We start from the raw sequence: 12,565 nt of genomic DNA, 5'->3' as shown, positions 1-12,565 counted from the left end.
AGGCTTAAACTACAACTACCATGATGCGTCACGTTCGGTTGGCATAGTGATTTGTGACGTCATCCACCCTGCACGGGCCGAGTCTTTAAATAGTAGAATAGGGGAGAAACCCCGTGGACTGTTCACACGACAAACTGAGAGAATTAGCTGGAGGTTTCCAGACGACACCACTGCAATCTCCCGTTGCACAGGTACGGACTGACGAAAACTTACCCCAGCCGACATGTCATGTTATTTGGTTGACGATTATAGTGTAATAAATACAATGACGTAGTCTCTCCATTGTCTGTAATTTCCAGACTTAAGAACAATGGCTAACTGGAGTGTAGAAGGAAGGTGTGTCATGTCGAAAGTTGAAGCTAGTATTGTGTCTCACTGTAAACCTGTTGGGCTGTCTGCTAACTGGGAAAGAGTTCTTTGTCGTGCTTATGTTTCGAGGTTTATAACCGTGGGGTTCTAATGCAAGCATAAAAAAGAAATGGAAGGTATACAGCAGACCTACTTAACTTGTAAAAACAAGTTATCGTGTGTGTGTGTGCGCGCGCATGCATGTACACTCATATACGTACGTACGTACGCACTAGGGTTGGGCGATATGGATCTTAGCATATATCATGATATTTTTAGGATGTATCACAATATGACTATATAAAACGATATACAATTTGAATTCAACAGAGTCTTGTATAAAAAGCTACAAACCTCAAAGGGGAACTGCACTTTTTTGGGGAAAATTTCCCATCATTCACAATCCTTATGTGAAACATGAACCGAAAACGAGTTAATTTCAGCAAGCTTACAGTACTGTCATTGGGTGACACCTATTTCGACTGAATCCCTCTAAAAAAAACGTCTAACAACATTGCATCGTTTTATATACACGCTCTGATCATGCAATAACACGTATAGTAATGATAACATGTAATAGTTGCACTATTTTGCCCTATTTTGATGATTTAAAACACCACAACTTCTTCTCTCGGCGGATCGATACATATAGTTATGGTGGCTCTGTTAACAACAACAACAACAACAGCGAAAACTTGACGATATCTCCTTGGGATGGCTTTGTGCTCGACTCCTCAGGTTTAAAAAATCCTTACGGCAAACCAGCATCTTGTTGAGTCTTTGTAGCAAAATCGAGAGCTTGGTATCTACTCTTCGGTCCGTGTTTGTTAGCTAGTATCAATATTACGCGCTAACAATGGATCTGCACGATCCATCGTTAGCGCGTAACATTATCATGATGACCCATTGGGCCTTATGATTTCCACATTAACGGAATCGTGGAATTGGCCAGTTAAACATGGAATCTCACAGAAATTGAAAATGTGACTGGAATGCTGTCATCGGGAGGAGAAGGAATGTTCGCATATTTACTTAGCTGGGCGGTCAATGGTAGCACAAAATCATTATAAACACGAAACGCAAGGTACTCAAATCATTTGAATAATCGTTGCAGCCCTATTCCAGTTTTTTAAATGGTCTCTCTAGTGACCCCCCCTTTTCACTTTCATTTTTCTAGTGAGCAGCCATGAGTGCGGAATCCATTGACAAGTTGATCAGGAAGGCCAAACTTGCTGAGCAAGTGGAGCGTTATGACGACATGGCTAACGCTATGAAGTCTGCAGCAGAGCTTGAAGAGAAAGAACTGAGCAGTGAATATCGCAACCTGCTTTCTGTGGCCTACAAGAATGTGGTTGGGGCTCGCCGATCCTCTTGGCGTGTTGTGTCTAGCATTGAGAAGATGGAAGGTGGTGACATAAAGCAGTCCTTGGCCAAGGACTACCGTGAGAAAATTGAAAATGAGCTCAAAGAAATCTGCAAGGATGTGCTGGTGAGCTTTATTCTATTGTATAATCTATTTATTGTGTTGTTACATTTATGATGTTTGGAACAGCAACAGCATTAACACAGTGACCTTAAAAGTCTACCTGGTGGTTATTGTACTGGACATGTTAAAATAAATTTGAGCTGCAGGCACTTACAGCAAGATAAATAACTTAAGATTTAAAAAGACAAAGTGCAAACTCAGCATGGGCCAGTGTGAGATTCTGATGGTATGATAACCTTGGGCAAAAAGTCACGGTTTCACAGTATTGTAATTCCAGCTCTAGTTTGAAATATTTGTATTGATAAGAGAACTATATTTTTGAACTATATAATGGAACACAAGGATTGATGGTGATGTTAACTAAAATATTGATAATATATTTATTATAAATATAATATGACAATTTATAATAAATAAAATGCAGTTATCAATGCAACCAGTCCAGGGTGTACCCCGCCTCTCACCCACAGACAGCTGAGATAGGCTCCAGCATACCCGCGACCACTGAGGACAAGCGGCATAGAAAATGGATGGCTGGATGGCAGTGTCTGTGGCTAGTTGTGTAACTCAAGTCACAACACAATATTTTCTTAGTACAAAAAAACAAAGTAAGATGCAAATAAACGCAATCAAGTGGCTCAAGAAGGTCTCAACATAAATGTAATAATAATAATAACAATAATGTTGCGTTATGTCATAGTGGTGAACGTGCCGGTCACACTTTTCAATGAACATCTGTTCCTGGCTCATATAATTTTTCGTAGGAACTGAGATGTTAAGTGATTGTTGCTATGCCCAACTTTTGGCAACACTGCACACTTTCTCTCATGACAAACAATTTTTGTGGCTTCCTGTTAACTTACAAAGTTTGATGTCGCTGTTTTTCTTTTTTTCTTAACTTTTCAGGGTCTCTTGGACAAATCTCTAATTCCAAAAACTGTATTGCCTGAAAGCAAAGTCTTCTATTTAAAAATGAAAGGCGACTATTACCGCTACCTAGCTGAAGTGGCAACAGAATCCGAGAAGGAAGGTATGAACATGAATCCATTCAGTTTGTGTGATGTTGTGGTGGTTTTATTTTTAGGTGTCACATAGGCTATGTTCACACTGCAGGGTTTGATGCACAATTTTAATTTTTTTGTTTAAATTTGATTGTTTTTTATGTGGTCAGTCACATTACCAAACAAATACGACAAGTTAATATGAACGCAAAGTACAGTAAACCTCGGATATATCGGAAATTCGCTCACAACGGACAGATAAAAAAGAACCAATTTTTCTGTAATGCATTTCCAATAAAAAATTCATTGCATATATCAGATTTTTTATAACGGATTTCGCCTATTTCGGACAAAATCTCCAGTCCCGTTCCAATGCATTTCCATTAAATTTCCCTTGCATATATCGGATGGCCGCATCGTGGCGCTCCGATTCACCGAATCGTGACAGGCCGCTATACGACGTCATTTGCAGCGTTTGCAGCGTTGCCTGCGCGTCCAGGTACATTGGAAACATAGTCAAGGAAGTGCCTTTTTATAACTGATAAAATCCGATTTACGCATATACCGGATATAAATCCGATATATGCGTAAAACTGACATTTTCCGGTATACGCATATAACGGATTTCGCTTATATCGGACAAAACCAGTGGGAACAATTGAATCCGATTATATCCGAGGTTTACTGTATCTGGAAAGTGTGTATGTGCAGAAGCATGACATCGCTCACATTTTTGTGTGTTTACAGAAGTGAACATTGCTGTAGTTTGAGTGCTTGTGCATTTCCAAGCCGATACTGGGTAAACCATTAGGCTGGTATCGGCAATTTCACAGTTCTGCTGTCTCCATCCATGCCAAAGCAAAGTGAACATTAGATACAGAAAGTGGGTTGGGTAATAGCATGTATTCAGCTGGGGGGTTAATTACGGCACTGTTTTACTTGCAACTAATATAAATAAAGACAATCAGCATGATATTAACGCAAGATTTCCTGATTACGGAGTCGCCACAGCTGATCTTTTGATCAACATACTGTTGAGATAATGCAGACTTTTATTAAATGGTCCTAATTTGGCAAAATGGGTTCCTATTTATTTGGTTCTTCTACAATGTTTTCATTTCAACACACTCACAATGTTTTTTGTTCTCCAACTTTAGAAATTATTAGCACCTCAGAGGAAGCCTACAGAGCAGCCTTTAAAATCAGCCAAGACACGATGACATCCACCCACCCAATCCGCCTTGGTCTTGCTCTCAATTTCTCTGTTTTTTTCTATGAGATCCGCAACTCACCAGAAAAGGCCTGTGAACTGGCTAAATCTGTAAGCATTGCTGAGAAATATCTTTAATAATTATTTATTTTTAAATGATTATATCACATTCATTTAATTCAGACGCCAACTGAGACTTTTGTTGTTGAATCTCGCAGGCTTTTGATGATGCCATTGCGGAGCTCAACACGCTGAGTGAAGATTCCTACAAAGACAGTACACTTATCATGCAGCTACTGAGAGACAACTTGACAGTAAGTTTAAATGTATTACACGATACACTATTATTCATTCACATTAACACGTTCATCCAACAGTCTATACTTGGATTTAGGAAAAGCATGCTCACATTACATTAATACAGATACGCTGTGGCTTTTTTTCACAGTTGTGGACTTCTGATAGCCAGTCTGAGGATACAGAGGATGCCAAAGAATGAGCTGAACCCCAATTGTCTCTTCTCGCCAGTGGCCATCATCATGACCATAAACACTGAGACCACCATAACCATAATTATTGTCCAGCTCTCCAGAATGCCTCTTGCGTCGGCTCACCTCTGTTAACTGGTATTTGTAGTAATTCAAGGTATGGGCATATAGGGGTTTTCCTTATGCATACTGTAGGTTTGTATGGTTCTAATGGTGGTGGGTTAACTCTTTAAAGTTAAAAAGCAGTATGCGTGTCAGTGGTTTTAGTTTTCTTACATCTTTTGATAAAGAAATATACCTCACAAGACGAAACATTGGCTGTTGAATGAAAGCAGGCTAAAATACCAAGGAAGGCCAAGTCTGAACACAAAGGTTGCATTCCATCACTGTCAAATGTTTAAGTTTCTACAGTTTAATTTACTTGTTTTTATATGATTTATGTTTGTGTATCGGTTACGAGGTATCAAAGTTGCAGTGGCATACAAGCTTCTTGGTGTTTTGTGCCTCTGGGGGGGAAAAAAGCTCCACATGCTACTTTTTTCAAATTGTGTTTTACTTTTCATGTTATCACATGTTTGTGATAGCAGAGCAAGTTCTTCCAGGTAAGTGGAATAAAACATTTTAACATTTTAATTCATCCATTAAACAGGCAATCTAGACTATTGACTGGAAAGTTGGATTTTTTTTAATGCAGTGTTCTGTCTGCAATAATCCATTGTATTGTCAGCAATGCTGTGGATTGTCAGCACCCGGGGGTATTTCTTAAAAGACCACAGTGTATGTTTTTAAACTGTAAGCCAGTCATTATAAATCAATTGTAATTTCTGTGATTCATTGATGCAGTGAATCACATTGAAATGCGAGAAAAGTCATCTTCCAATTAAACATGAATGTGGTTTTGTCTTCTATATTTGTCATTTTTGAATGTTCTTTGCTGTAATTTCGAGTGGATGCACACCAGTGTGCAACTTATGGCAAATGTGCTCTTTTAAAGTGTAATTTTTCCAGTGTGCTAAACTGATTTTAAAAAAAAGATATATTCAACCCATCAGACAGAGTTAATTTGAGCTAGTAGATATCAGACAGCTTTTCTTCTTTCCTCCACATCCGATCTGAGAAGAGTCAAACAAATGGGGAAAATCACCTGTGGGTATTGTCAGTTTAAAAAATTATTTCACTAATCGGACACTGGAATAAATTTTAGCACAACATAAAAGCAACGGTATTAGTGTGTGATTTAGCAAGAGTATTTCAACATAATTGGTAGAGTTTCACAGAAGTAGAAGTTCTAACTGTTAATATTAAGTGTAATGTTTAGTAATTTAGTCATCACAAATCATTCTAAGTGTCTCAAAATACAGTACAGCTATTAACTATTTTGACCAAGTAACCTATCGAGTGAGTAATTAAAAATGATGAAGTATTAACCAGAAACTGAATAAAAAAAGAACTGTTTTTGGGTCAAAGGTCATGCAAAAATATTGTAAGCTCCTATCAGCAAAGACAAGCAGGACAGCCTTGGGATTATGTACTGTTGGGGACATGACATCAGCAGAGATGCCAGTTTATCACCTTGTGTGCGTCATACAAGATTCGTGAATGAATGATGCAGAGCGTTATCTTTAGACATGGGCACAAATCAGTCTGGCAAAACAACTATAGAACGTATTTATTGTTCATCCAATTCTATTTTGTTTAATATAGTTTTAATACATTTTGTAAATATAATACCAAATTATGAGTTTTTTTCCCTTTCCCATAACTGAAAAATAGGGAAATCAAATTGGCTTCACTTAAATATGTATATATAATAATATAATGTATATACAGTATAAACAACTATTCACACAATTCTGCATGCACGTTTTCGTAATGACTCAAACCCTCGATTTCATGACTGTGAGGCCAACATACAAACCACTAGTCCACACTACAACATCACTTGTGTTATCGATACATTTTATTTTATTGGATTTACTTTATTGCTTCTTGAAAAAAAAAACAATCGGGCGAGGCTGCGTTTAAACACAACTGTCTGTGAACTACTGAGATGATGAAATCCAACCTAACATATCGCGAGATTTCTGACGTCATACGTGATATCGACCGCCCAGTGGTTCGGACTGGTATTGGGAAACAACCTCCACCGACCTTCCTTTCATTCCTGTAATCCGTCTGCGTTGGGTGTGCTCCGTAGCTAGCCACGGCACACATTTTATTATTATGAAACAAACCAAAAGCTAGACCGCACACGCAGACATATTTTTATAAGAAAAAAAAATCGGTGAAGCAGGATTTCATTTGCCAACTCAAGCAACGCCAAGAGGGAAGAAGAACCATAGACGTAACGAGAAGGACGCTGGCAAGCTAACGTTAAGATAACCGCCATTACAGAAAGCGTGGGTAATAACTCAAGCCGCTGTGTTGAGCACGTTTATGATTTCGGGGTTGCTCGTTAGTGTTAATTAAGCACGTATCTGTGTAAATTTACGGACATGTTTTGTTCAGATTGAAACGGTGTAGATAGAAATTAGTGCTCCTTGAGCCGCATCAGTTAGGCCGCGCATCGATAGCTTGCTGCTCTTGCTAGCTTAGCCCACGTTGTCACCTTTGGAGAGGAACGTGAGGAACGACTCGTTTGGGGCGGTTAGTGGTTGACGACAGGACAAAGACGATAACCGCTTCACATTGAAGATTGTGTTTTTCCAACGTATCACAGAGCGACACTTGCCATTACGTGTCTTTGGTGTCTGAACACGCGTCGTCGACATGAACCCCAGCGCGCCTAGCTACCCCATGGCCTCCCTCTATGTGGGAGACCTGCATCCAGACGTTACCGAAGCCATGCTCTACGAGAAATTCAGCCCGGCTGGGCCCATCTTGTCTATCAGGGTGTGCAGAGACATGATCACCCGTCGATCCCTCGGTTACGCCTATGTGAACTTCCAGCAGCCCGCAGATGGTGAGTGTTGCCGTTTTGGTCACGAAATGTGTTGACTCCATTTTGAACTTTTGAAGGAAAATACACGTTCTACTTAAGCTACATAAAAGTAACACTCATGTATTAGAATTACAGACAGTTTTCTGTCGGTTTGATGCAGTGTCAATGTTGTCCATGTAGGATTGCTCAAAAAAACTGTTTGTTTCAGCTGAGAGAGCCCTGGACACCATGAATTTTGATGTGATCAAAGGCAGACCACTTCGCATCATGTGGTCTCAGCGGGACCCCTCCCTGAGGAAGAGTGGAGTGGGCAACATATTCATTAAGAACCTCGACAAGTCCATTGACAACAAGGCACTCTACGATACCTTCTCAGCATTTGGAAATATCCTGTCCTGCAAGGTAGGTGGAGCAACGTTTGCCTTTTGAGCATTTTGGTGTGTATTTTTGTGCTTGACATACTCACTACTACTTTGCATGACTTTTAGGATGTGTAGCAGAACTTCAATGTTGGTCAAATGTATTAAAATTGCATGGTGTTTGATTGTTACTCAAGTGGTCAAATGTTTTCTTTCAAGGTGGTTTGTGATGAAAATGGCTCAAAGGGTTATGGCTTTGTGCACTTTGAGACCCACGAGGCTGCCGAGCGGGCCATTGAGAAAATGAATGGCATGCTGCTCAATGACAGGAAAGTGTAAGTGGGAATATCATTCATGACCCATTGATTTAAAGATTTTGTTAAATATCTTACTAACGTAATCTTAATGAACTGCAAGCCCCTCTGAGTGTTTTTACTGAGTGACTAGACTACATTGCATTTTTCTCACAAAGTTCTTTTGCAAAAACGGATACCCCACGTTTTATGTTTTGCACAACATGAAATGTGTTTTTACAGAAAGAAATAAGAAAACTTGGGGTATCTTTTTGCAAATTAACACTTCTAGTAATTTAACATTGGAACTAATGGACTTTTTGGATAATTCAGAGTAGAAAAGCACCAGAAATAAAGGTAATTGGAATGATATTTTGTCTATCTGATCAAAAGGTTTGTTGGACGCTTCAAATCACGCAAAGAGAGGGAAGCAGAGCTTGGGGCCCGTGCAAGGGAATTCACCAATGTTTATATCAAGAACTTTGGGGAGGACATGGATGATGAGAAGCTCAAGGAGTTGTTTGGAAAATATGGTAATTAAAAAGTAGCATAAACACTACCTAAATGAAAGCACGTTTTATTGTGCACATTAAATTGTATTCATTTGTGTATTTTCCTATTTGCTTAAGGGCCCGCTCTCAGTATACGTGTTATGACTGACGAGAGTGGCAAGTCCAAAGGATTTGGCTTTGTCAGTTTCGAGAGACACGAAGATGCACAAAAGGTAAGGCTACAGTGTTGTTAGTGTTTAAGATATTGTCCAAAGTCTTAAAGTGTTGGAGTTTCTTTCAGTGGCTTTGTGTGTGTATTTTTAGGCTGTGGATGATATGAATGGTAAAGAACTAAACGGCAGACAAGTTTATGTGGGCCGTGCACAGAAAAAAGGGGAGCGCCAGAACGAGCTGAAGCGTAAATTTGAGCAGATGAAACAGGATCGCATGACCAGATACCAGGTTTGTTTGCCTTTATTTCAAGAGAGTATACCTGGGCGTGTTTGAATGGGTCTACTACATGGAAGTGATTATGACTGATGAATTCATTATTTCTAGGGCGTCAACCTGTATGTGAAAAACCTGGATGACGGCCTTGATGATGAGCGTCTGCGTAAAGAATTCTCTCCATTTGGAACAATAACTAGTGCTAAGGTGAGTAGATAACGCAGTTGGGCTGTGTTAACATATAGAACCGTTGAAAGACCAGTGATGAACTCATGATGGTGCTTTACCAAGTGTTAACGTTGGCGCTGTTCTTGTCCTCCTCAGGTTATGATGGAAGGCGGACGCAGCAAAGGCTTTGGCTTTGTGTGCTTTTCTTCTCCGGAAGAGGCCACCAAAGCCGTAACAGAGATGAATGGCCGTATTGTTGCCACTAAACCATTGTATGTGGCCCTGGCTCAACGCAAAGAAGAGCGCCAGGCCCATCTAACCAATCAGTACATGCAGAGGATGGCCACAGTCCGCGCTGTGCCCAACCCTGTCCTTAACCCTTACCAGGCTGCTCCACCTTCTGGCTACTTCATGGCGGCTATACCTCAGGTGATACTAAATGACTCGCCTCCCTTTTTGAAGTACAGTACATATTTTTGTATGGCATAAGAGATACTCATGATAGTTTGTCTCCTTCAGGCCCAAAACCGTGCTGCATATTACTCTGCCAACCAGCTAGCTCAGCTGCGTCCCAGCCCGCGATGGGCTGCTCAGGGAGTGCGTCCACAGCGTAAGTTTCAACATTTACATAATGGATGCTGGTTTAATTCATGTATATTTTCATTAGTGTTCAAAAGCTATAAAATGGTTTTAATTCCCTGCAGACTTCCAGAACATGCCCAGTGCCATGCGCCCGTCGGCTCCCAGACCCCAGACTTTCAGCACGATCCGTCCTACCGCAACCACCAACACCCAGGTCCCACGTATGATGGCTTCTCAACGCATGCGTGAGTATACCCATTTTTTTGGTCACTGACTTGATGTTTAAATTGGAGGTAATCCGTTTGTTGTCCTGTGCTTCAGCCACCCAGGCCCTCAGCCAGCGCCCCGCCAGCGCTTCAGCCACTGCCGCTCCAGTGCGGGCCATGCCCCACTACAAATATGCTGCCGGAGTTCGCAACCCTCAGCAGCACATGGCCTCCCAGCCACAAGTCAACATGCAGCAGGTTTATAGTCTTTTCTTTCAATTTCTATTAGACTGTGTCACTCTAAATATTCTGAATTGATAGTTAAAGATACAACAGATGTAAAATGAAACTTGGAGAAAGTGTTAACAGATGTGTACTTTTCCCTTTAGCCGGCTGTCCATGTTCAAGGACAGGAGCCCCTGACCGCCTCCATGCTGGCAGCTGCCCCTCCTCAGGAACAGAAACAAATGCTGGGTCAGTACAGTATATTGTCTGCTCGTTTATTTTAGACGTATTAGTGGCTGCAATATAAAGCTTTATGATTGATCCTGTTCTTCCCTCAGGTGAGCGACTGTTCCCCCTGATTCAGACCATGCACCCCAGTCTGGCGGGCAAGATCACTGGCATGCTGCTGGAGATTGACAACTCTGAGCTTCTTCACATGCTTGAATCGCCTGAATCTCTGCGCTCAAAGGTCTGTAAATAGTGTTACAATACTCACTAGAACTGTTATATTTTCATATGCAGTGGTTTATTGAGTCTTGTTTTGATATAGGTGGATGAGGCTGTTGCAGTGCTCCAGGCCCACCAGGCCAAGGAAGCTGCTCAGAAGTCCACCACGCCCGCTGGTGTTCCCAGTGTCTAAGGTGTGTGAATTTTGTTGGACAACATTGCAGTAATATCTTATTACAATACATGTTTAACGGTTAATTTCCTTTCCCCGTAGATTGAGCAATTTGAAACCTGCTTCACCGATGGAAAAAGAGAAAAAAATTTAAACATTGAAAAATCCAAAACTCAGAAAACATCGCAAAATGATAAATTTTTTCTTAAAAAAAGAAAACTATTTACTCTGCCAGGTCTAGGAAGGGTTTGACTAGACCTTGATCATAAACAAAAAAAGTATTGAAAAAAAAAAGCAAAATCATCAAAATTCAATTGTAAATGTGAATGCATTCCTCTTTTATGTCATTTTACTGTGTCAGTGCCATGGACTAGAATATTAGTCATGGCACAGGATGGGGTTACCAGAGCATTTGGAAAGTTTATAGTAAAATGCTGGTTAATAAATTGTCATTCAAAATGTCTGTCTTGATTCATTTTTTGCATTTTCAAATGATATCTGTTGGTTGACATTGTCTTAAGACTGTTAACTTGTATCAGAAGGCTGTAATTCCATGGTTTAAAGGGGAACTGCACTTGTTGAAAATTTTGCCCATCATTAACAATCCTAATGTGAGACACTAACACCCTATTACTGTAGCAGCTAGCATGGTAATGCTTTTTTATCTCGCTCTTTTGCCATGTGCATTTTTTAGACCTGAGGACTGGCGCACTCAGCATCCCAATGAGAGTGGATGTCATAAGTGCTGTCGCTATTATTGAAGGAACTAGCATACGTATGTGTTTCTTGTCAAGAAGTTTTGGTAGTGTTTTAAATCATCAAAACACGGCGAGATACAACAATGACATGTTACCACTGTACGTTTTAATGGTCACATGTATATCAAACATGCAACGCTTTAAAAAAAAAAATTAAAAGGGCTTCATAGTCAAAATAGGTGTATCCAATGAGAGCGTTGTAAGCTAGCTCATATTAACTCGTTTTCTCGTGTTATAATGCACAGGCAATGGAAATAAATGTGTTCATGTTTCACATAAGGATTGTGAATGCTGATCAAAATTCCAAATGAAGTGCAGTTCCCCTTTAAAGTCTGGATTTAGAAAATGGTGGATCTTTGTGTGATACACACTTGTCAGTTATTGGCATATACTCAGGATTTAGTTATTTTGGGCTATTTTACTTACTGTACATGGGGGTGGAGTATAGGAGGGAAAGGACTGTTCGAGAAAATGGGTCAAATGAATAATAATTTATGTACTAAATGCATGATTAACAGGAATAGAGAGACACGGAAAGAGAGGAGTCGACAGTTCTATTCATTCAGCGTCCTTGATGGTGACGTTGAGTTGAACAAGTACTGTAGCCTGAGATGGCTTGAACAGCACACACAATAATGGCTGTAAAAATATTGTAATGATTTACTGCACCAGTAATTTCCAAATCTAATCAGATGCTGGATACTTTGCCTTCAAAATATATTTTTTTTAGCATATTTTAGCATTTATGTTATTGTTTTTAGTTCATTACATTCTTCATTCACATTAAAGTGTGAAGTGAGATATAGTTTTCCCACCTCTTTTTTGTCCTTATGTGAAAAAGAACATAGTATTATTTTTTTTTTGCTCAAGTGTGGATTTGGATTTACGTTAAAATAAATTTGATTGGTAAATGGGCCCTAATATGAGCGCATGCAACAAAAAC

The 12,565-nt window shown here is 39.9% G+C and overlaps 2 protein-coding genes across 4 annotated transcripts; both read left to right on the top strand.

The window, feature by feature from the left end:
* The first annotated feature begins 45 nt into the window (after positions 1-45).
* LOC131105592 (14-3-3 protein beta/alpha-like) lies at positions 46-5,439 on the top strand. The gene is made up of 6 exons (XM_058053881.1): positions 46-191; positions 1,526-1,837; positions 2,741-2,864; positions 3,993-4,156; positions 4,264-4,359; positions 4,494-5,439. Exons 2-6 carry the CDS (start codon positions 1,535-1,537, stop codon positions 4,542-4,544), a joined length of 738 nt encoding a protein of 245 aa, XP_057909864.1. The 5' UTR covers positions 46-191; positions 1,526-1,534; the 3' UTR covers positions 4,545-5,439.
* A 1,218-nt stretch (positions 5,440-6,657) lies between these two features.
* Positions 6,658-11,323, top strand: LOC131105241 (polyadenylate-binding protein 1A). 3 transcript variants are annotated; one of them, XM_058053151.1, is made up of 16 exons: positions 6,658-6,932; positions 7,253-7,495; positions 7,683-7,876; positions 8,053-8,168; positions 8,520-8,659; positions 8,756-8,850; positions 8,942-9,079; positions 9,176-9,271; positions 9,389-9,661; positions 9,752-9,842; positions 9,937-10,059; positions 10,136-10,278; positions 10,410-10,494; positions 10,584-10,714; positions 10,796-10,886; positions 10,967-11,323. In XM_058053151.1, exons 2-15 carry the CDS (start codon positions 7,303-7,305, stop codon positions 10,883-10,885), a joined length of 1,908 nt encoding a protein of 635 aa, XP_057909134.1. In that variant the 5' UTR covers positions 6,658-6,932; positions 7,253-7,302; the 3' UTR covers position 10,886; positions 10,967-11,323. The 3 variants fall into 3 exon arrangements, with proteins under 3 accessions (XP_057909134.1, XP_057909133.1, XP_057909132.1); XM_058053150.1 differs by having other exon boundaries at positions 6,658-6,936; XM_058053149.1 differs by having other exon boundaries at positions 6,658-7,179.
* Positions 11,324-12,565: the final 1,242 nt, after the last annotated feature.

Source organism: Doryrhamphus excisus, chromosome 17 (assembly GCF_030265055.1).
Source record: "Doryrhamphus excisus isolate RoL2022-K1 chromosome 17, RoL_Dexc_1.0, whole genome shotgun sequence".
Lineage (NCBI taxonomy): Eukaryota > Metazoa > Chordata > Actinopteri > Syngnathiformes > Syngnathidae > Doryrhamphus > Doryrhamphus excisus.
The sequence above is the reverse complement of the archived record's forward strand: the minus strand, read 5'-3'. Positions and strand labels throughout refer to the sequence as shown.